A 26,513-nucleotide genomic window follows, 5' to 3' on the forward strand; every position below is an offset into this window, starting at 1 on the left:
AAACAATAAAACTACCACAACAAACAGTACTTTCCAATGAAAATACATGAACCAAATTTGATCTGTCTTGTCACATTTTCAGTCATTCACATCACGCATGTGTGCTTCATACATGGCTTCCCGGGGGGGGCGTTAGCTCCGGACTTGACAGGGACCCCCCTCCCTCACTGCCACACTGGCCTGAGGTGGACATTAGTAATATTGACGGTATTGGGCCTAAAACGTGTGTGTGTGTGTGTGTGTGTGTGTGTGTATGTGTGTGTGTATGTGTGTGTGTATGTGTGTGTGTGTGTGTGTGTGACAGAGGGCTACCCCTTGGTGTGTGACAGTTGTGTAGCAGAGGTGTCAAACAGATCAACAACAGGAACACATGGAGGCACTGACCGCTGAGGCTTCCAGCTGAGCCGCGCCGCTGCGCTAGAGTAACACAAAGTTGGGGAAACACACTACACACACATAACACAACAATAATCATCATGCATGACTTTGTATCTTCCCGTTGGACTACAGAAACACTTCATCCTTGACATGATTTCTTCTTTCGGTCTACAAAATCACCTTATCCCTGCCCTGCTAACCTTGCGTTCCACTGGACTTCCTGATGTGACCAGGGCCTTCAAGGAAGAGGTGCCAGTGAGGGGACACACTCACCTGTGTGTGACAGGGGTCCGGGTAGTCGCAGATGTTCTGAGGGAAGACAGAGCGCATCAGCATCTTCACCTCCTCAGGGTAAACGTAGGTGGGCTGGCACGGATCCCCGTCCTTCACGCCCACTTGGTGGAGCATCTGCATGAACACACGACACCTTGACTGATGGTTGATGGTATCGCTATGTTCCGCTGCTGGAGGAGTTAGCGTCACTGCATCAAAGGTGACCAGTGCAGGACGCCGCCAGACCTGGGACCATCAGCTCGGGCTGCCTGCAGCAATCAGCAGTGACATAACGAACGGAGTAATTTTATTGCTTATTATTGTTTTATTTTCTTTGCAATTAAAAACCCAGTAACCGGAGGAACCCAGCTGATATCCTACCAGTTACCAGCTGATGTCCTTCCAGTTACCAGCTGATGTCCTACCAGTCACCAGCTGATGTCCTACCAGTTACCAGCTGATATCCTACCAGTCACCAGCTGATGTCCTACCAGTTACCAGCTGATGTCCTACCAGTTACCAGCTGATATCCTACCAGTTACCAGCTGATATCCTTCCAATTACCAGCTGATATCCTACCAGTCACCAGCTGATATCCTACCAGTTACCAGCTGATATCCTATCAGTTACCAGCTGATATCCTACCAGTCAACAGCTGATATCCTATCAGTTACCAGCTGATATCTACCAGTCACCAGCTGATATCCTATCAGTTACCAGCTGATATCTACCAGTCACCAGCTGATATCCTATCAGTTACCAGCTGATATCCTACCAGTTACCAGCTGATAACCTATCAGTTACCAGCTGATATCCTACCAGTCAACAGCTGATATCCTATCAGTTACCAGCTGATATCTACCAGTCACCAGCTGATATCCTATCAGTTACCAGCTGATATCCTACCAGTTACCAGCTGATAACCTGTAAGTTACCAGCTGATATCCTACCAGACACCAGCTGATATCCTATCAGTTACCAGCTGATATCCTATCAGTTACAAGCTGATATCCTATCAGTTACCAGCTGATATCCTACCAGTCACCAGCTGATATCCTATCAGTTACCAGCTGATATCTACCAGTCACCAGCTGATATCCTACCAGTCACTAGCTGATATCCTATCAGTTACCAGCTGATATCCTATCAGTGACAGCTGATATCCTACCAGTCACCAGCTGATATCCTATCAGTTACAACCTGATATCCTACCAGTTAACAGCTGATATCCTACCAGTTACCAGCTGATATCCTACCAATTATCAGCTGATATCCTACCAGTCACCAACTGATATCTACCAGTTACCAGCTGATATGCTACCAGTCACCAGCTGATATCCTATCAGTTACCAGCTGATATCCAGCTGATATCCCACAAGTCACCAGCTGATATCCCACAAGTCACCAGCTGATATCCTACCAGTCACCAGCTGATATCCTACCAGTTACCAGCTGATATCCTACCAGTTACCAGCTGATATCCTACTAGTGACCAGCTGATATCCTATCAGTTACCAGCTGATATCTACCAGTCAACAGCTGATATCCAATCAGTTACACGCTGATATCCTACCAGTTACCAGCTGATACCTACCAGTTACCAGCTGATATCCTACCAGTTACCACCTGATATCCTACCAGTCACCAGCTGATATCCTATCAGTTACCACCTGATATCCTATCAGTTACCAGCTGATATCCTACCAGTTATAAGCTGATATCCTACCAATTATCAGCTGATATCCTACCAGTCACCAACTGATATCCTACCAGTCACAAGCTGATATCCTATCAGTTACCAGCTGATATCCAGCTGATATCCCACAAGTCACCAGCTGATATCCCACAAGTCACCAGCTGATATCCTACCAGTTACCAGCTGATATCCTACCAGTTACCAGCTGATATCCTACCAGTTACCAGCTGATATCCAGCTGATATCCCACAAGTCACCAGCTGATATCCCACAAGTCACCAGCTGATATCCTACCAGTTACCAGCTGATATCCTACCAGTGACCAGCTGATATCCTATCAGTTACCAGCTGATATCTACCAGTCAACAGCTGATATCCAATCAGTTACAAGCTGATATCCTACCAGTTACCAGCTGATACCTACCAGTTACCAGCTGATATCCTACCAGTCACAAGCTGATATCCTATCAGTAACCAGCTGATATCCTATCAGTTACATGCTGATATCCTACCAGTTATAAGCTGATATCCTACCAGTCACCAGCTGATATCCTATCAGTTACCAGCTGATATCCAGCTGATATCCCACAAGTCACCAGCTGATATCCCACAAGTCACCAGCTGATATCCTACCAGTTACCAGCTGATATCCTACCAGTTACCACCTGATATCCTACCAGTCACAAGCTGATATCCTATCAGTAACCAGCTGATATCCTATCAGTTACAAGCTGATATCCTACCAGTTATAAGCTGATATCCTACCAATTACCAGCTGATATCCTACCAGTCACCAGCTGATATCCTACCAGTCACCAGCTGATATCTACCAGTCACCAGCTGATATCCTACCAGTTACCAGCCGATATCCAGCTGATATCCTACCAGTCACCAGCTGATATCCTATCAGTTACAAGCTGATATCTACCAGTTACCAGCTGATATCCCACCAGTCACCAGCTGATATCCTACCAGTTACCAGCTGATATCCTACCAGTTACCACCTGATATCCTACCAGTCACAAGCTAATATCCTATCAGTAACCAGCTGATATCCTATCAGTTACAAGCTGATATCCTACCAGTTATGAGCTGATATCCTACCAATTACCAGCTGATATCCTACCACTCACCAGCTGATATCCCACCAGTTACCAGCTGATATCCTACCAGTCACCAGCTGATATCCTATCAGTTACAAGCTGATATCTACCAGTTACAAGCTAATATCCTACCAGTTACCAGCTGATATCCAGCTGATATCCCACCAGTCACCAGCTGATATCCTACCAGTCACCAGCTGATATCTCACCCATAAACAGTTGATATCCTACCAGTTACCAGCTGATATCCTACCAATCACCAGCTGATATCCCACCCATCACCAGTTGTTATCCTACCAGTTACCAGCTGATATCCAACCAGTTACCAGAAGATATCCTACCTGTTACCAGCTGATATCCCACCAGTTACCAGAAGATATCCTACCAGTTACAAGCTGATATGCAGCTGATATCCTACCAGTCGCCAGCTTATATCCTACCAGTCACCAGCTGATATCCTACCAGTCACCAGCTGATATCCAGCTAATATCCTACCAGTCACCAGCTGATATCCCACCCATCACCAGTTGATATCCTACCAGTTACCAGCTGATATCCTACCAGTCGCAAGCTGATATCCTTCCAGTCGCAAGCTGATATCCTACCAGTCACCAGCTGATATCCTACCAGTTACCAGCTGATATCCTACCAGTCACCAGCTGATATCCTACCAGTCACCAGCTGATATCCTACCAGTTACCAGCTGATATCCTGCTGATATCTTACCAGTCACCAGCTGATATCCTTCCAGTCACCAGCTGATATCCAGCTGATATCATACCAGTCACCAGCTGATATCCCACAAGTCACCAGCTGATATCCTACCAGTTACCAGCTGATATCCTACCAGTTACAAGCTGATATCCTACCAGTTACCAGCTGATATCCAGCTGATATCCCACAAGTCACCAGCTGATATCCCACAAGTCACCAGCTGATATCCTACCAGTTACCAGCTGATATCCTACCAGTTACCACCTGATATCCTACCAGTCACAAGCTGATATCCTATCAGTAACCAGCTGATATCCTATCAGTTACAAGCTGATATCCTACCAGTTATAAGCTGATATCCTACCAATTACCAGCTGATAGCCTACCAGTCACCAGCTGATATCCTACCAGTGACCAGCTGATATCTACCAGTCACCAACTGATATCCTACCAGTTACCAGCTGATATCCAGCTGATATCCTACCAGTCACCAGCTGATATCTACCAGTTACCAGCTGATATCCTACCAGTTACCAGCTGATATCCCACCAGTCACCAGCTGATATCTACCAGTCACCAGCTGATATCCCACCAGTCGCCAGCTGATATCCTACCAGTTACCAGCTGATGTCGTACAAGTTACCACCTGATATCCTACCAATCACAAGCTGATATCCTATCAGTAACCAGCTGATATCCTATCAGTGACAAGCTGATATCCTACCAGTTATAAGCTGATATCCTACCAATTACCAGCTGATATCCTACCAGTCACCAGCTGATATCCCACCAGTTACCAGCTGATATCCTACCAGTCACCAGCTGATATCCTATCAGTTACAAGCTGATATCTACCAGTTACAAGCTGATATCCTACCAGTTACCAGCTGATATCCAGCTGATATCCCACCAGTCACCAGCTGATATCCTACCAGTCACCAGCTGATATCCTATCAGTTACAAGCTGATATCTACCAGTTACAAGCTGATATCCTACCAGTTACCAGCTGATATCCAGCTGATATCCCACCAGTCACCAGCTGATATCCTACCAGTCACCAGCTGATATCTCACCCATCACCAGTTGATATCCTACCAGTTACCAGCTGATATCCTACCAATCACCAGCTCATATCCCACCCATCACCAGTTGTTATCCTACCAGTTACCAGCTGATATCCAACCAGTTACCAGAAGATATCCTCCCAGTTACCAGCTGATATCCCACCAGTTACCAGAAGATATCCTACCAGTTACAAGCTGATATCCAGCTGATATCCTACCAGTCGCCAGCTGATATCCTACCAGTCACCAGCTGATATCCTACCAGTCCCCAGCTGATATCCAGCTAATATCCTACCAGTCACCAGCTGATATCCCACCCATCACCAGTTGATATCCTACCAGTTACCAGCTGATATCCTACCAGTCGCCAGCTGATATCCTTCCAGTCGCCAGCTGATATCCTACCAGTTACCAGCTGATGTCGTACAAGTTACCACCTGATATCCTACCAGTCACAAGCTGATATCCTATCAGTAACCAGCTGATATCCTATCAGTTACAAGCTGATATCCTACCAGTTATAAGCTGATATCCTACCAATTACCAGCTGATATCCTACCAGTCACCAGCTGATATCCCACCAGTTACCAGCTGATATCCTACCAGTCACCAGCTGATATCCTATCAGTTACCAGCTGAAATCTAATAGTTACAAGCTGATATCCTACCAGTTACCAGCTGATATCCAGCTGATATCCCACCAGTCACCAGCTGATATCCTACCAGTCACCAGCTGATATCCTATCAGTTACAAGCTGATATCTACCAGTTACAAGGTGATATCCTACCAGTTACCAGCTGATATCCAGCTGATATCCCACCAGTCACCAGCTGATATCCTACCAGTCACCAGCTGATATCTCACCCATCACCAGTTGATATCCTACCAGTTACCAGCTGATATCCTACCAATCACCAGCTGATATCCCACCCATCACCAGTTGTTATCCTACCAGTTACCAGCTGATATCCAACCAGTTACCAGAAGATATCCTACCAGTTACCAGCTGATATCCCACCAGTTACCAGAAGATATCCTACCAGTTACAAGCTGATATCCAGCTGATATACTACCAGTCGCCAGCTGATATCCTACCAGTCACCAGCTGATATCCTACCAGTCACCAGCTGATATCCAGCTAATATCCTCCCAGTCACCAGCTGATATCCCACCCATCACCAGTTGATATCCTACCAGTTACCAGCTGATATCCTACCAGTTGCCAGCTGATATCCTTCCAGTCGCCAGCTGATATCCTAACAGTCACCAGCTGATATCCTACCAGTTACCAGCTGATATCCAGCTGATATCCCACAAGTCACCAGCTGATATCCCACAAGTCACCAGCTGATATCCTACCAGTTACCAGCTGATATCCTACCAGTTACCACCTGATATCCTACCAGTCACAAGCTGATATCCTATCAGTAACCAGCTGATATCCTATCAGTTACAAGCTAATATCCTACCAGTTATAAGCTGATATCCTACCAATTACCAGCTGATAGCCTACCAGTCACCAGCTGATATCCTACCAGTCACCAGCTGATATCCAGCTGATATCCTACCGGTCACCAGCTGATATCCTATCAGTTACCAGCTGATATCTACCAGTTACCAGCTGAAATCCTACCAGTTACCAGCTGATATCCCACCAGTCACCAGCTGATATCCTACCAGTTACCAGCTGATATCCTACAAGTTACCACCTGATATCCTACCAGTCACAAGCTGATATCCTATCAGTAACCAGCTGATATCCTATCAGTTACAAGCTGATATCCTACCAGTTATAAGCTGATATCCTACCAATTACCAGCTGATATCCTACCAGTCACCAGCTGATATCCCACCAGTTACCAGCTGATATCCTACCAGTCACCAGCTGATATCCTATCAGTTACCAGCTGAAATCTACAAGTTACAAGCTGATATCCTACCAGTTACCAGCTGATATCCAGCTGATATCCCACCAGTCACCAGCTGATATCCTACCAGTCACCAGCTGATATCCTATCAGTTACAAGCTGATATCTACCAGTTACAAGCTGATATCCTACCAGTTACCAGCTGATATCCAGCTGATATCCCACCAGTCACCAGCTGATATCCTACCAGTCACCAGCTGATATCTCACCCATCACCAGTTGATATCCTACCAGTTACCAGCTGATATCCTACCAATCACCAGCTGATATCCCACCCATCACCAGTTGTTATCCTACCTGTTACCAGCTGATATCCAACCAGTTACCAGAAGATATCCTACCAGTTACCAGCTGATATCCCACCAGTTACCAGAAGATATCCTACCAGTTACAAGCTGATATCCAGCTGATATACTACCAGTCGCCAGCTGATATCCTACCAGTCACCAGCTGATATCCTACCAGTCACCAGCTGATATCCAGCTAATATCCTCCCAGTCACCAGCTGATATCCCACCCATCACCAGTTGATATCCTACCAGTTACCAGCTGATATCCTACCAGTCGCCAGCTGATATCCTTCCAGTCGCCAGCTGATATCCTAACAGTCACCAGCTGATATCCTACCAGTTACCAGCTGATATCCTACCAGTCACCAGCTAATATCCTACCAGTCACCAGCTGATATCCTACCAGTTACAAGCTGATATCCTGCTGATATCTTACCAGTCACCAGCTGATATCCAGCTGATATCACACCAGTCACCAGCTGATATCCCACAAGTCACCAGCTGATATCCTACCAGTTACCAGCTGATATCCTACCAGTTACCAGCTGATATCCTACCAGTTACCAGCTGATATCCAGCTGATATCCCACAAGTCACCAGCTGATATCCCACAAGTCACCAGCTGATATCCTACCAGTTACCAGCTGATATCCTACCAGTTACCACCTGATATCCTACCAGTCACAAGCTGATATCCTATCAGTAACCAGCTGATATCCTATCAGTTACAAGCTAATATCCTACCAGTTATAAGCTGATATCCTACCAATTACCAGCTGATAGCCTACCAGTCACCAGCTGATATCCTACCAGTCACCAGCTGATATCCAGCTGATATCCTACCAGTCACCAGCTGATATCCTATCAGTTACCAGCTGATATCTACCAGTTACCAGCTGATATCCTACCAGTTACCAGGTGATATCCCACCAGTCACCAGCTGATATCCTACCAGTTACCAGCTGATATCCTACAAGTTACCACCTGATATCCTACCAGTAACCAGCTGATATCCTATCAGTTACAAGCTGATATCCTACCAGTTATAAGCTGATATCCTACCAATTACCAGCTGATATCCTACCAGTTACCAGCTGATATCCAGCTGATATCCTACCAGTCACCAGCTGATATCCTATCAGTTACCAGCTGATATCCTACCAGTCACCAGCTGATATCCAATCAGTTACCAGCTGATATCTACCAGTCACCAACTGATATCCTACCAGTTACCAGCTGATATCCTGCTGATATCCTACCAATCACCAGCTGATATCCCACCCATCACCAGTTGATTTCCTACCAGTTACCAGCTGATATCCTACCAGTCACCAGCTGATATCCTACCAGTCACCAGCTGATATCCAGCTAATATCCTACCAGTCACCAGCTGATTTCCCACCCATCACCAGTTGATATCCTACCAGTTACCAGCTGATATCCTCCCAGTTACCAGCAGATATCCTACCAGTTACCAGCTGATATCCAGCTGATATCCTATCAGTCGCCAGCTGATATCCTACCAGTCACCAGCTGATATCCTACCAGTTACCAACTGATATCCTACCAGTCACCAGCTGATATCCTACCAGTTACCAGCTGATATCCTACCAGTCACCAGCTGATATCCTATCAGTTACCAGCTGATATCTACCAGTCACCAACTGATATCCAGCTGATATCCAACCAGTCACCAGCTAATATCCTACCAGTTACCAGCTGATATCCTACCAGTTACCAACTGATGTCCTACCAGTCACCAGCTGATATCCTACCAGTTACCAGCTGATATCCTACCAGTCACCAGCTGATATCCTATCAGTTACCAGCTGATATCTACCAGTCACCAACTGATATCCAGCTGATATCCTACTAGTCACCAGCTGATATCCTACCAGTCACCAGCTGATATCCTACCAGTCACCAGCTGATATCTACCAGTCACCAGCTGATATCTACCAGTCACCAGCTGATATCCCACCCATCACCAGTTGATATCCTACCAGTTACCAGCTGATATCCTACCAGTCACCAGCTGATATCCTACCAGTCACCAGCTGATATCCTACCAGTCACCAGCTGATATCCTACCAGTCACCAGCTGATATCCAGCTAATATCCTACCAGTCACCAGCTGAGTTCCCACCCATCACCAGTTGATATCCTACCAGTTACCAGCTGATATCCTACCAGTCACCAGCTGATATCCTACCAGTTACCAACTGATATCCTACCAGTCACCAGCTGATATCCTACCAGTTACCAGCTGATATCCTACTTGTCACCAGCTGATATCCTATCAGTTACCAGCTGATATCTACCAGTCACCAACTGATATCCAGCTGATATCCTACCAGTCACCAGCTGATATCCTATCAGTTACCAGCTAATATCCTACCAGTTACCAGCTGATATCCAGCTGATATCTTACCAATCACCAGCTGATATCCTTCCAGTCACCAGCTGATATCCAGCTGATATCCTACCAGTCACCAGCTGATATCCTACCAGTTACCAGCTAATATCCAGCTGATATCCTACCAGTCACCAGCTGATATCCTACCAGTCACCAGCTGATATCCTACCAGTCACCAGCTGATATCCAGCTGATATCCTACCAGTCACCAGCTGATATCCTACCAGTTACCAGCTGATATCCAGCTGATATCCTACCAGTCACCAGCTTATATCCTACCAGTTACCAGCTGATATCCATCTGATATCCTACCAGTCACCAGCTGATATCCTACCAGTCACCAGCTGATATCCTATCAGTTACCAGCTGATATCCTACCAGTCACCAGCTGATATCCTATCAGTTACCAGCTGATATCTACCAGTCACCAGCTGATATCCTACCAGTTACCAGCTGATATCCTGCTGATATCCTACCAGTCACCAGCTGATATCCTACCAGTCACCAGCTGATATCTACCAGTCACCAGCTGATATCTACCAGTCACCAGCTGATATCCCACCCATCACCAGTTGATATCCTACCAGTTACCAGCTGATATCCTACCAGTCACCAGCTGATATCCTACCAGTCACCAGCTGATATCCAGCTAATATCGTACCAGTCACCAGCTGATTTCCCACCCATCACCAGTTGATATCCTACCAGTTACCAGCTGATATCCTACCAGTTTCCAGCAGATATCCTACCAGTTACCAGCTGATATCCAGCTGATATCCTACCAGTCGCCAGCTGATATCCTACCAGTCACCAGCTGATATCCTACTAGTTACCAACTGATATCCTATCAGTCACCAGCTGATATCCTACCAGTTACCAGCTGATATCCTACCAGTCACCAGCTGATATCCTATCAGTTACCAGCTGATATCTACCAGTCACCAACTGATATCCAGCTGATATCCTACCAGTCACCAGCTGATATCCTACCAGTTACCAGCTAATATCCTACCAGTTACCAGATGATATCCTACCAGTCACCAGCTGATATCCTACCAGTCACCAGGTGATATCCAGCTAATATCCTACCAGTCACCAGCTGATTTCCCACCCATCACCAGTTGATATCCTACCAGTTGCCAGCTGATATCCTACCAGTTACCAGCAGATATCCTACCAGTTACCAGCTTATATCCAGCTGATATCCTACCAGTCACCAGCTGATATCCTACCAGTCACCAGCTGATATCCTACCAGTAACCAGAAGATATCCTACCAGTTACCAGCTGATATCCTACCAGTTACCAGAGGATATCCTACCAGTCACCAGCTGATATCCTACCAGTCACCAGCTGATATCCTACCAGCTACCAGCTGATATCCAGCATATACCCTACCAGTCACCAGCTTATATCCTACCAGTTACCAGCTGATATCCTACCAGTCACCAGCTGATATACAGCTGATATCCTACCAGTTACCAGCTGATATCTTACCAGTCACCAGCTGATATCCTACCAGTTACCAGCTGATATCCAGCTGATATCCTACCAGTCACCAGCTGATATCCTATCAGTTACCAGCTGATATCCTACCAGTCACCAGCTGATATCCTATCAGTTACCAGCTGATATCTACCAGTCACCAACTGATATCCAGCTGATATCCTACCAGTCACCAGCTGATATCCTACCAGTCACCAGCTGATATCCTACCAGTCACCAGCTGATATCTACCAGTCACCAGCTGATATCTACCAGTCACCAGCTGATATCCCACCCATCACCAGTTGATATCCTACCAGTTACAAGCTGATATCCTACCAGTCACCAGCTGATATCCTACCAGTCACCAGCTGATATCCTACCAGTCACCAGCTGATATCCTACCAGTCACCAGCTGATATCCTACCAGTCACCAGCTGATATCCTACCAGTCACCAGCTGATATCCAGCTAATATCCTACCAGTCACCAGCTGATTTCCCACCCATCACCAGTTGATATCCTACCAGTTACCAGCTGATATCCTACCAGTTACCAGCAGATATCCTACCAGTTACCAGCTGATATCCAGCTGATATCCTACCAGTCACCAGCTGATATCCTACCAGTCACCAGCTGATATCCTACCAGTTACCAACTGATATCCTACCAGTCACCAGCTGATATCCTACCAGTTACCAGCTGATATCCTACCAGTCACCAGCTGATATCCTATCAGTTACCAGCTGATATCTACCAGTCACCAACTGATATCCAGCTGATATCCTACCAGTCACCAGCTGATATCCTATCAGTTACCAGCTAATATCCTACCAGTTACCAGCTGATATCCAGCTGATATCTTACCAATCACCAGCTGATATCCTTCCAGTCACCAGCTGATATCCAGCTGATATCCTACCAGTCACCAGCTGATATCCTACCAGTTACCAGCTAATATCCAGCTGATATCCTACCAGTCACCAGCTGATATCCTACCAGTCACCAGCTGATATCCTACCAGTAACCAGCTGATATCCAGCTGATATCCTACCAGTCACCAGCTGATATCCTACCAGTTACCAGCTGATATCCAGCTGATATCCTACCAGTCACCAGCTTATATCCTACCAGTTACCAGCTGATATCCAGCTGATATCCTACCAGTGACCAGCTGATATCCTACCAGTCACCAGCTGATATCCTATCAGTTACCAGCTGATATCCTACCAGTCACCAGCTGATATCCTATCAGTTACCAGCTGATATCTACCAGTCACCAACTGATATCCTACCAGTTACCAGCTGATATCCTGCTGATATCCTTCCAGTCACCAGCTGATATCCTACCAGTCACCAGCTGATATCTACCAGTCACCAGCTGATATCTACCAGTCACCAGCTGATATCCCACCCATCACCAGTTGATATCCTACCAGTTACCAGCTGATATCCTACCAGTCACCAGCTGATATCCTACCAGTTACCAGCTGATATCCAGCTAATATCCTACCAGTCACCAGCTGATTTCCCACCCATCACCAGTTGATATCCTACCAGTTACCAGCTGATATCCTACCAGTTACCAGCAGATATCCTACCAGTTACCAGCTGATATCCAGCTGATATCCTACCAGTCGCCAGCTGATATCCTACCAGTCACCAGCTGATATCCTACCAGTAACCAGAAGATATCCTACCAGTTACCAGCTGATATCCTACCAGTTACCAGAGGATATCCTACCAGTCACCAGCTGATATCCTACCAGTCACCAGCTGATATCCTACCAGCTACCAGCTGATATCCAGCATATACCCTACCAGTCACCAGCTTATATCCTACCAGTTACCAGCTGATATCCTACCAGTCACCAGCTGATATACAGCTGATATCCTACCAGTTACCAGCTGATATCTTACCAGTCACCAGCTGATATCCTACCAGTTACCAGCTGATATCCAGCTGATATCCTACCAGTCATCAGCTGATATCCTATCAGTTACCAGCTGATATCCTACCAGTCACCAGCTGATATCCTATCAGTTACCAGCTGATATCTACCAGTCACCAACTGATATCCTACCAGTTACCAGCTGATATCCTGCTGATATCCTACCAGTCAACAGCTGATATCCTACCAGTCACCAGCTGATATCCTACCAGTCACCAGCTGATATCCTACCAGTCACCAGCTGATATCCTACCAGTTACCAACTGATATCCTACCAGTCACCAGCTGATATCCTACCAGTTACCAGCTGATATCCTACCAGTCACCAGCTGATATCCTATCAGTTACCAGCTGATATCTACCAGTCACCAACTGATATCCAGCTGATATCCTACCAGTCACCAGCTGATATCCTATCAGTTACCAGCTAATATCCTACCAGTTACCAGCTGATATCCAGCTGATATCTTACCAATCACCAGCTGATATCCTTCCAGTCACCAGCTGATATCCAGCTGATATCCTACCAGTCACCAGCTGATATCCTACCAGTTACCAGCTAAAATCCAGCTGATATCCTACCAGTCACCAGCTGATATCCTACCAGTCACCAGCTGATATCCTACCAGTAACCAGCTGATATCCAGCTGATATCCTACCAGTCACCAGCTGATATCCTACCAGTTACCAGCTGATATCCAGCTGATATCCTACCAGTCACCAGCTGATATCCTACCAGTCACCAGCTGATATCCTATCAGTTACCAGCTGATATCCTACCAGTCACCAGCTGATATCCTATCAGTTACCAGCTGATATCTACCAGTCACCAACTGATATCCTACCAGTTACCAGCTGATATCCTGCTGATATCCTTCCAGTCACCAGCTGATATCCTACCAGTCACCAGCTGATATCTACCAGTCACCAGCTGATATCTACCAGTCACCAGCTGATATCCCACCCATCACCAGTTGATATCCTACCAGTTACCAGCTGATATCCTACCAGTCACCAGCTGATATCCTACCAGTCACCAGCTGATATCCAGCTAATATCCTACCAGTCACCAGCTGATTTCCCACCCATCACCAGTTGATATCCTACCAGTTACCAGCTGATATCCTACCAGTTACCAGCAGATATCCTACCAGTTACCAGCTGATATCCAGCTGATATCCTACCAGTCGCCAGCTGATATCCTACCAGTCACCAGCTGATATCCTACCAGTAACCAGAAGATATCCTACCAGTTACCAGCTGATATCCTACCAGTTACCAGAGGATATCCTACCAGTCACCAGCTGATATCCTACCAGTCACCAGCTGATATCCTACCAGCTACCAGCTGATATCCAGCATATACCCTACCAGTCACCAGCTTATATCCTACCAGTTACCAGCTGATATCCTACCAGTCACCAGCTGATATACAGCTGATATCCTACCAGTTACCAGCTGATATCTTACCAGTCACCAGCTGATATCCTACCAGTTACCAGCTGATATCCAGCTGATATCCTACCAGTCATCAGCTGATATCCTATCAGTTACCAGCTGATATCCTACCAGTCACCAGCTGATATCCTATCAGTTACCAGCTGATATCTACCAGTCACCAACTGATATCCTACCAGTTACCAGCTGATATCCTGCTGATATCCTACCAGTCAACAGCTGATATCCTACCAGTCACCAGCTAATATCTACCAGTCACCAGCTGATATCTACCAGTCACCAGCTGATATCCCACCCATCACCAGTTGATATCCTACAAGTTACCAGCTGATATCCTACCAGTTACCAGCTGATATCCTACCAGTCACCAGCTGATATCCTATCAGTTACCAGCTGATATCTACCAGTCACCAACTGATATCCAGCTGATATCCAACCAGTCACCAGCTAATATCCTACCAGTTACCAGCTGATATCCTACCAGTTACCAACTGATGTCCTACCAGTCACCAGCTGATATCCTACCAGTTACCAGCTGATATCCTACCAATCACCAGCTGATATCCTATCAGTTACCAGCTGATATCTACCAGTCACCAACTGATATCCAGCTGATATCCTACCAGTCACCAGCTGATATCCTACCAGTCACCAGCTGATATCCTACCAGTCACCAGCTGATATCTACCAGTCACCAGCTGATATCTACCAGTCACCAGCTGATATCCCACCCATCACCAGTTGATATCCTACCAGTTACCAGCTGATATCCTACCAGTCACCAGCTGATATCCTACCAGTCACCAGCTGATATCCTACCAGTCACCAGCTGATATCCTACCAGTCACCAGCTGATATCCTACCAGTCACCAGCTGATATCCAGCTAATATCCTACCAGTCACCAGCTGATTTCCCACCCATCACCAGTTGATATCCTACCAGTTACCAGCTGATATCCTACCAGTTACCAGCAGATATCCTACCAGTTACCAGCTGATATGCAGCTGATATCCTACCAGTCACCAGCTGATATCCTACCAGTCACCAGCTGATATCCTACCAGTTACCAACTGATATCCTACCAGTCACCAGCTGATATCCTACCAGTTACCAGCTGATATCCTACCAGTCACCAGCTGATATCCTATCAGTTACCAGCTGATATCTACCAGTCACCAACTGATATCCAGCTGATATCCTACCAGTCACCAGCTGATATCCTATCAGTTACCAGCTAATATCCTACCAGTTACCAGCTGATATCCAGCTGATATCTTACCAATCACCAGCTGATATCCTTCCAGTCACCAGCTGATATACAGCTGATATCCTACCAGTCACCAGCTGATATCCTACCAGTTACCAGCTAATATCCAGCTGATATCCTACCAGTCACCAGCTGATATCCTACCAGTCACCAGCTGATATCCTACCAGTCACCAGCTGATATCCAGCTGATATCCTACCAGTCACCAGCTGATATCCTACCAGTTACCAGCTGATATCCTACCAATCACCAGCTGATATCCTACCAGTCACCAGCTGATATCCTACCAGTCACCAGCTGATATCCTACCAGTCACCAGCTGATATCTACCAGTCACCAGCTGATATCTACCAGTCACCAGCTGATATCCCACCCATCACCAGTTGATATCCTACCAGTTACCAGCTGATATCCTACCAGTCACCAGCTGATATCCTACCAGTCACCAGCTGATATCCTACCAGTCACCAGCTGATATCCTACCAGTCACCAGCTGATATCCTACCAGTCACCAGCTGATATCCAGCTAATATCCTACCAGTCACCAGCTGATTTCCCACCCATCACCAGTTGATATCCTACCAGTTACCAGCTGATATCCTACCAGTTACCAGCAGATATCCTACCAGTTACCAGCTGATATGCAGCTGATATCCTACCAGTCACCAGCTGATATCCTACCAGTCACCAGCTGATATCCTACCAGTTACCAACTGATATCCTACCAGTCACCAGCTGATATCCTACCAGTTACCAGCTGATATCCTACCAGTCACCAGCTGATATCCTATCAGTTACCAGCTGATATCTACCAGTCACCAACTGATATCCAGCTGATATCCTACCAGTCACCAGCTGATATCCTATCAGTTACCAGCTAATATCCTACCAGTTACCAGCTGATATCCAGCTGATATCTTACCAATCACCAGCTGATATCCTTCCAGTCACCAGCTGATATACAGCTGATATCCTACCAGTCACCAGCTGATATCCTACCAGTTACCAGCTAATATCCAGCTGATATCCTACCAGTCACCAGCTGATATCCTACCAGTCACCAGCTGATATCCTACCAGTCACCAGCTGATATCCAGCTGATATCCTACCAGTCACCAGCTGATATCCTACCAGTTACCAGCTGATATCCAGCTGATATCCTACCAGTCACCAGCTTATATCCTACCAGTTACCAGCTGATATCCAGCTGATATCCTACCAGTCACCAGCTGATATCCTACCAGTCACCAGCTGATATCCTATCAGTTACCAGCTGATATCCTACCAGTCACCAGCTGATATCCTATCAGTTACCAGCTGATATCTACCAGTCACCAACTGATATCCTACCAGTTACCAGCTGATATCCTGCTGATATCCTACCAGTCACCAGCTGATATCCTACCAGTCACCAGCTGATATCTACCAGTCACCAGCTGATATCTACCAGTCACCAGCTGATATCCCACCCATCACCAGTTGATATCCTACCAGTTACCAGCTGATATCCTACCAGTCACCAGCTGATATCCTACCAGTCACCAGCTGATATCCAGCTAATATCGTACCAGTCACCAGCTGATTTCCCACCCATCACCAGTTGATATCCTACCAGTTACCAGCTGATATCCTACCAGTTTCCAGCAGATATCCTACCAGTTACCAGCTGATATCCAGCTGATATCCTACCAGTCGCCAGCTGATATCCTACCAGTCACCAGCTGATATCCTACCAGTTACCAACTGATATCCTATCAGTCACCAGCTGATATCCTACCAGTTACCAGCTGATATCCTACCAGTCACCAGCTGATATCCTATCAGTTACCAGCTGATATCTACCAGTCACCAACTGATATCCAGCTGATATCCTACCAGTCACCAGCTGATATCCTACCAGTTACCAGCTAATATCCTACCAGTTACCAGATGATATCCTACCAGTCACCAGCTGATATCCTACCAGTCACCAGCTGATATCCAGCTAATATCCTACCAGTCACCAGCTGATTTCCCACCCATCACCAGTTGATATCCTACCAGTTACCAGCTGATATCCTACCAGTTACCAGCAGATATCCTACCAGTTACCAGCTGATATCCAGCTGATATCCTACCAGTCGCCAGCTGATATCCTACCAGTCACCAGCTGATATCCTACCAGTAACCAGAAGATATCCTACCAGTTACCAGCTGATATCCTACCAGTTACCAGAGGATATCCTACCAGTCACCAGCTGATATCCTACCAGTCACCAGCTGATATCCTACCAGCTACCAGCTGATATCCAGCATATACCCTACCAGTCACCAGCTTATATCCTACCAGTTACCAGCTGATATCCTACCAGTCACCAGCTGATATACAGCTGATATCCTACCAGTTACCAGCTGATATCTTACCAGTCACCAGCTGATATCCTACCAGTTACCAGCTGATATCCAGCTGATATCCTACCAGTCACCAGCTGATATCCTATCAGTTACCAGCTGATATCCTACCAGTCACCAGCTGATATCCTATCAGTTACCAGCTGATATCTACCAGTCACCAACTGATATCCAGCTGATATCCTACCAGTCACCAGCTGATATCCTACCAGTCACCAGCTGATATCCTACCAGTCACCAGCTGATATCTACCAGTCACCAGCTGATATCTACCAGTCACCAGCTGATATCCCACCCATCACCAGTTGATATCCTACCAGTTACAAGCTGATATCCTACCAGTCACCAGCTGATATCCTACCAGTCACCAGCTGATATCCTACCAGTCACCAGCTGATATCCTACCAGTCACCAGCTGATATCCAGCTAATATCCTACCAGTCACCAGCTGATTTCCCACCCATCACCAGTTGATATCCTACCAGTTACCAGCTGATATCCTACCAGTTACCAGCAGATATCCTACCAGTTACCAGCTGATATCCAGCTGATATCCTACCAGTCACCAGCTGATATCCTACCAGTCACCAGCTGATATCCTACCAGTTACCAACTGATATCCTACCAGTCACCAGCTGATATCCTACCAGTTACCAGCTGATATCCTACCAGTCACCAGCTGATATCCTATCAGTTACCAGCTGATATCTACCAGTCACCAACTGATATCCAGCTGATATCCTACCAGTCACCAGCTGATATCCTATCAGTTACCAGCAAATATCCTACCAGTTACCAGCTGATATCCAGCTGATATCTTACCAATCACCAGCTGATATCCTTCCAGTCACCAGCTGATATCCAGCTGATATCCTACCAGTCACCAGCTGATATCCTACCAGTTACCAGCTAATATCCAGCTGATATCCTACCAGTCACCAGCTGATATCCTACCAGTCACCAGCTGATATCCTACCAGTCACCAGCTGATATCCAGCTGATATCCTACCAGTCACCAGCTGATATCCTACCAGTTACCAGCTGATATCCAGCTGATATCCTACCAGTCACCAGCTTATATCCTACCAGTTACCAGCTGATATCCAGCTGATATCCTACCAGTCACCAGCTGATATCCTACCAGTCACCAGCTGATATCCTATCAGTTACCAGCTGATATCCTACCAGTCACCAGCTGATATCCTATCAGTTACCAGCTGATATCTACCAGTCACCAACTGATATCCTACCAGTTACCAGCTGATATCCTGCTGATATCCTACCAGTCAACAGCTGATATCCTACCAGTCACCAGCTAATATCTACCAGTCACCAGCTGATCTCTACCAGTCACCAGCTGATATCCCACCCATCACCAGTTGATATCCTACCAGTTACCAGCTGATATCCTACCAGTCACCAGCTTATATCCTTCCAGTCACCAGCTGATATCCAGCTAATATCCTACCAGTCACCAGCTGATTTCCCACCCATCACCAGTTGATATCCTACCAGTTACCAGCTGATATCCTACCAGTTACCAGCAGATATCCTACCAGTCGCCAGCTGATATCCTACCAGTCACCAGCTGATATCCTACCAGTTACCAACTGATATCCTACCAGTTACCAGCTGATATCCTGCTGATATCCTTCCAGTCACCAGCTGATATCCTACCAGTCACCAGCTGATATCTACCAGTCACCAGCTGATATCTACCAGTCACCAGCTGATATCCCACCCATCACCAGTTGATATCCTACCAGTTACCAGCTGATATCCTACCAGTCACCAGCTGATATCCTACCAGTCACCAGCTGATATCCAGCTAATATCGTACCAGTCACCAGCTGATTTCCCACCCATCACCAGTTGATATCCTACCAGTTACCAGCTGATATCCTACCAGTTACCAGCAGATATCCTACCAGTTACCAGCTGATATCCAGCTGATATCCTACCAGTCACCAGCTGATATCCTACCAGTCACCAGCTGATATCCTACCAGTTACCAACTGATATCCTACCAGTCACCAGCTGATATCCTACCAGTTACCAGCTGATATCCTACCAGTCACCAGCTGATATCCTATCAGTTACCAGCTGATATCTACCAGTCACCAACTGATATCCAGCTGATATCCTACCAGTCACCAGCTGATATCCTATCAGTTACCAGCTAATATCCTACCAGTTACCAGCTGATATCCAGCTGATATCTTACCAATCACCAGCTGATATCCTTCCAGTCACCAGCTGATATCCAGCTGATATCCTACCAGTCACCAGCTGATATCCTACCAGTTACCAGCTAATATCCAGCTGATATCCTACCAGTCACCAGCTGATATCCTACCAGTCACCAGCTGATATCCTACCAGTAACCAGCTGATATCCAGCTGATATCCTACCAGTCACCAGCTGATATCCTACCAGTTACCAGCTGATATCCAGCTGATATCCTACCAGTCACCAGCTTATATCCTACCAGTTACCAGCTGATATCCAGCTGATATCCTACCAGTGACCAGCTGATATCCTACCAGTCACCAGCTGATATCCTATCAGTTACCAGCTGATATCCTACCAGTCACCAGCTGATATCCTATCAGTTACCAGCTGATATCTACCAGTCACCAACTGATATCCTACCAGTTACCAGCTGATATCCTGCTGATATCCTTCCAGTCACCAGCTGATATCCTACCAGTCACCAGCTGATATCTACCAGTCACCAGCTGATATCTACCAGTCACCAGCTGATATCCCACCCATCACCAGTTGATATCCTACCAGTTACCAGCTGATATCCTACCAGTCACCAGCTGATATCCTACCAGTCACCAGCTGATATCCAGCTAATATCCTACCAGTCACCAGCTGATTTCCCACCCATCACCAGTTGATATCCTACCAGTTACCAGCTGATATCCTACCAGTTACCAGCAGATATCCTACCAGTTACCAGCTGATATCCAGCTGATATCCTACCAGTCGCCAGCTGATATCCTACCAGTCACCAGATGATATCCTACCAGTAACCAGAAGATATCCTACCAGTTACCAGCTGATATCCTACCAGTTACCAGAGGATATCCTACCAGTCACCAGCTGATATCCTACCAGTCACCAGCTGATATCCTACCAGCTACCAGCTGATATCCAGCATATACCCTACCAGTCACCAGCTTATATCCTACCAGTTACCAGCTGATATCCTACCAGTCACCAGCTGATATACAGCTGATATCCTACCAGTTACCAGCTGATATCTTACCAGTCACCAACTGATATCTTACCAGTTACCAGCTGATATCCTGCTGATATCCTACCAGTCAACAGCTGATATCCTACCAGTCACCAGCTAATATCTACCAGTCACCAGCTGATATCTACCAGTCACCAGCTGATATCCCACCCATCACCAGTTGATATCCTACAAGTTACCAGCTGATATCCTACCAGTTACCAGCTGATATCCTACCAGTCACCAGCTGATATCCTATCAGTTACCAGCTGATATCTACCAGTCACCAACTGATATCCAGCTGATATCCAACCAGTCACCAGCTAATATCCTACCAGTTACCAGCTGATATCCTACCAGTTACCAACTGATGTCCTACCAGTCACCAGCTGATATCCTACCAGTTACCAGCTGATATCCTACCAGTCACCAGCTGATATCCTATCAGTTACCAGCTGATATCTACCAGTCACCAACTGATATCCAGCTGATATCCTACCAGTCACCAGCTTATATCCTACCAGTCACCAGCTGATATCCTACCAGTCACCAGCTGATATCTACCAGTCACCAGCTGATATCTACCAGTCACCAGCTGATATCCCACCCATCACCAGTTGATATCCTACCAGTTACCAGCTGATATCCTACCAGTCACCAGCTGATATCCTACCAGTCACCAGCTGATATCCTACCAGTCACCAGCTGATATCCTACCAGTCACCAGCTGATATCCAGCTAATATCCTACCAGTCACCAGCTGATTTCCCACCCATCACCAGTTGATATCCTACCAGTTACCAGCTGATATCCTACCAGTTACCAGCAGATATCCTACCAGTTACCAGCTGATATGCAGCTGATATCCTACCAGTCACCAGCTGATATCCTACCAGTCACCAGCTGATATCCTACCAGTTACCAACTGATATCCTACCAGTCACCAGCTGATATCCTACCAGTTACCAGCTGATATCCTACCAGTCACCAGCTGATATCCTATCAGTTACCAGCTGATATCTACCAGTCACCAACTGATATCCAGCTGATATCCTACCAGTCACCAGCTGATATCCTATCAGTTACCAGCTAATATCCTACCAGTTACCAGCTGATATCCAGCTGATATCTTACCAATCACCAGCTGATATCCTTCCAGTCACCAGCTGATATACAGCTGATATCCTACCAGTCACCAGCTGATATCCTACCAGTTACCAGCTAATATCCAGCTGATATCCTACCAGTCACCAGCTGATATCCTGACAGTCACCAGCTGATATCCTACCAGTCACCAGCTGATATCCAGCTGATATCCTACCAGTCACCAGCTGATATCCTACCAGTTACCAGCTGATATCCAGCTGATATCCTACCAGTCACCAGCTTATATCCTACCAGTTACCAGCTGATATCCAGCTGATATCCTACCAGTCACCAGCTGATATCCTACCAGTCACCAGCTGATATCCTATCAGTTACCAGCTGATATCCTACCAGTCACCAGCTGATATCCTATCAGTTACCAGCTGATATCTACCAGTCACCAACTGATATCCTACCAGTTACCAGTTGATATCCTGCTGATATCCTACCAGTCACCAGCTGATATCCTACCAGTCACCAGCTGATATCTACCAGTCACCAGCTGATATCTACCAGTCACCAGCTGATATCCCACCCATCACCAGTTGATATCCTACCAGTTACCAGCTGATATCCTACCAGTCACCAGCTGATATCCTACCAGTCACCAGCTGATATCCAGCTAATATCGTACCAGTCACCAGCTGATTTCCCACCCATCACCAGTTGATATCCTACCAGTTACCAGCTGATATCCTACCAGTTTCCAGCAGATATCCTACCAGTTACCAGCTGATATCCAGCTGATATCCTACCAGTCGCCAGCTGATATCCTACCAGTCACCAGCTGATATCCTACCAGTTACCAACTGATATCCTATCAGTCACCAGCTGATATCCTACCAGTTACCAGCTGATATCCTACCAGTCACCAGCTGATATCCTATCAGTTACCAGCTGATATCTACCAGTCACCAACTGATATCCAGCTGATATCCTACCAGTCACCAGCTGATATCCTACCAGTTACCAGCTAATATCCTACCAGTTACCAGATGATATCCTACCAGTCACCAGCTGATATCCTACCAGTCACCAGCTGATATCCAGCTAATATCCTACCAGTCACAAGCTGATTTCCCACCCATCACCAGTTGATATCCTACCAGTTACCAGCTGATATCCTACCAGTTACCAGCAGATATCCTACCAGTTACCAGCTGATATCCAGCTGATATCCTACCAGTCGCCAGCTGATATCCTACCAGTCACCAGCTGATATCCTACCAGTAACCAGAAGATATCCTACCAGTTACCAGCTGATATCCTACCAGTTACCAGAGGATATCCTACCAGTCACCAGCTGATATCCTACCAGTCACCAGCTGATATCCTACCAGCTACCAGCTGATATCCAGCATATACCCTACCAGTCACCAGCTTATATCCTACCAGTTACCAGCTGATATCCTACCAGTCACCAGCTGATATACAGCTGATATCCTACCAGTTACCAGCTGATATCTTACCAGTCACCAGCTGATATCCTACCAGTTACCAGCTGATATCCAGCTGATATCCTACCAGTCACCAGCTGATATCCTATCAGTTACCAGCTGATATCCTACCAGTCACCAGCTGATATCCTATCAGTTACCAGCTGATATCTACCAGTCACCAACTGATATCCAGCTGATATCCTACCAGTCACCAGCTGATATCCTACCAGTCACCAGCTGATATCCTACCAGTCACCAGCTGATATCTACCAGTCACCAGCTGATATCTACCAGTCACCAGCTGATATCCCACCCATCACCAGTTGATATCCTACCAGTTACAAGCTGATATCCTACCAGTCACCAGCTGATATCCTACCAGTCACCAGCTGATATCCTACCAGTCACCAGCTGATATCCTACCAGTCACCAGCTGATATCCAGCTAATATCCTACCAGTCACCAGCTGATTTCCCACCCATCACCAGTTGATATCCTACCAGTTACCAGCTGATATCCTACCAGTTACCAGCAGATATCCTACCAGTTACCAGCTGATATCCAGCTGATATCCTACCAGTCACCAGCTGATATCCTACCAGTCACCAGCTGATATCCTACCAGTTACCAACTGATATCCTACCAGTCACCAGCTGATATCCTACCAGTTACCAGCTGATATCCTACCAGTCACCAGCTGATATCCTATCAGTTACCAGCTGATATCTACCAGTCACCAACTGATATCCAGCTGATATCCTACCAGTCACCAGCTGATATCCTATCAGTTACCAGCTAATATCCTACCAGTTACCAGCTGATATCCAGCTGATATCTTACCAATCACCAGCTGATATCCTTCCAGTCACCAGCTGATATCCAGCTGATATCCTACCAGTCACCAGCTGATATCCTACCAGTTACCAGCTAATATCCAGCTGATATCCTACCAGTCACCAGCTGATATCCTACCAGTCACCAGCTGATATCCTACCAGTCACCAGCTGATATCCAGCTGATATCCTACCAGTCACCAGCTGATATCCTACCAGTTACCAGCTGATATCCAGCTGATATCCTACCAGTCACCAGCTTATATCCTACCAGTTACCAGCTGATATCCAGCTGATATCCTACCAGTCACCAGCTGATATCCTACCAGTCACCAGCTGATATCCTATCAGTTACCAGCTGATATCCTACCAGTCACCAGCTGATATCCTATCAGTTACCAGCTGATATCTACCAGTCACCAACTGATATCCTACCAGTTACCAGCTGATATCCTGCTGATATCCTACCAGTCAACAGCTGATATCCTACCAGTCACCAGCTAATATCTACCAGTCACCAGCTGATATCTACCAGTCACCAGCTGATATCCCACCCATCACCAGTTGATATCCTACCAGTTACCAGCTGATATCCTACCAGTCACCAGCTTATATCCTTCCAGTCACCAGCTGATATCCAGCTAATATCCTACCAGTCACCAGCTGATTTCCCACCCATCACCAGTTGATATCCTACCAGTTACCAGCTGATATCCTACCAGTTACCAGCAGATATCCTACCAGTCGCCAGCTGATATCCTACCAGTCACCAGCTGATATCCTACCAGTTACCAACTGATATCCTACCAGTTACCAGCTGATATCCTGCTGATATCCTTCCAGTCACCAGCTGATATCCTACCAGTCACCAGCTGATATCTACCAGTCACCAGCTGATATCTACCAGTCACCAGCTGATATCCCACCCATCACCAGTTGATATCCTACCAGTTACCAGCTGATATCCTACCAGTCACCAGCTGATATCCTACCAGTCACCAGCTGATATCCAGCTAATATCGTACCAGTCACCAGCTGATTTCCCACCCATCACCAGTTGATATCCTACCAGTTACCAGCTGATATCCTACCAGTTACCAGCAGATATCCTACCAGTTACCAGCTGATATCCAGCTGATATCCTACCAGTCACCAGCTGATATCCTACCAGTCACCAGCTGATATCCTACCAGTTACCAACTGATATCCTACCAGTCACCAGCTGATATCCTACCAGTTACCAGCTGATATCCTACCAGTCACCAGCTGATATCCTATCAGTTACCAGCTGATATCTACCAGTCACCAACTGATATCCAGCTGATATCCTACCAGTCACCAGCTGATATCCTATCAGTTACCAGTTAATATCCTACCAGTTACCAGCTGATATCCAGCTGATATCTTACCAATCACCAGCTGATATCCTTCC

General features: G+C 46.4%; 1 protein-coding gene across 1 annotated transcript in view; it reads right to left on the reverse strand.

The window, feature by feature from the left end:
- Positions 1-26,513, reverse strand: part of LOC147242084 (uncharacterized) — a 38,185-nt gene that overhangs the window by 819 nt on the left and 10,853 nt on the right. The window contains exon 3 of the mRNA XM_086191784.1: positions 652-786. Within this exon, the coding sequence (XP_086047910.1) occupies positions 652-786 (135 nt within the window). The remainder of the gene's footprint in view (positions 1-651; positions 787-26,513) is intronic.

This window comes from Aulostomus chinensis, chromosome 21, assembly GCF_037954235.1.
Source record: "Aulostomus chinensis isolate RoL2024-O1b breed Wild chromosome 21, RoL_Achi_v1.0, whole genome shotgun sequence".
NCBI lineage: Eukaryota > Metazoa > Chordata > Actinopteri > Syngnathiformes > Aulostomidae > Aulostomus > Aulostomus chinensis.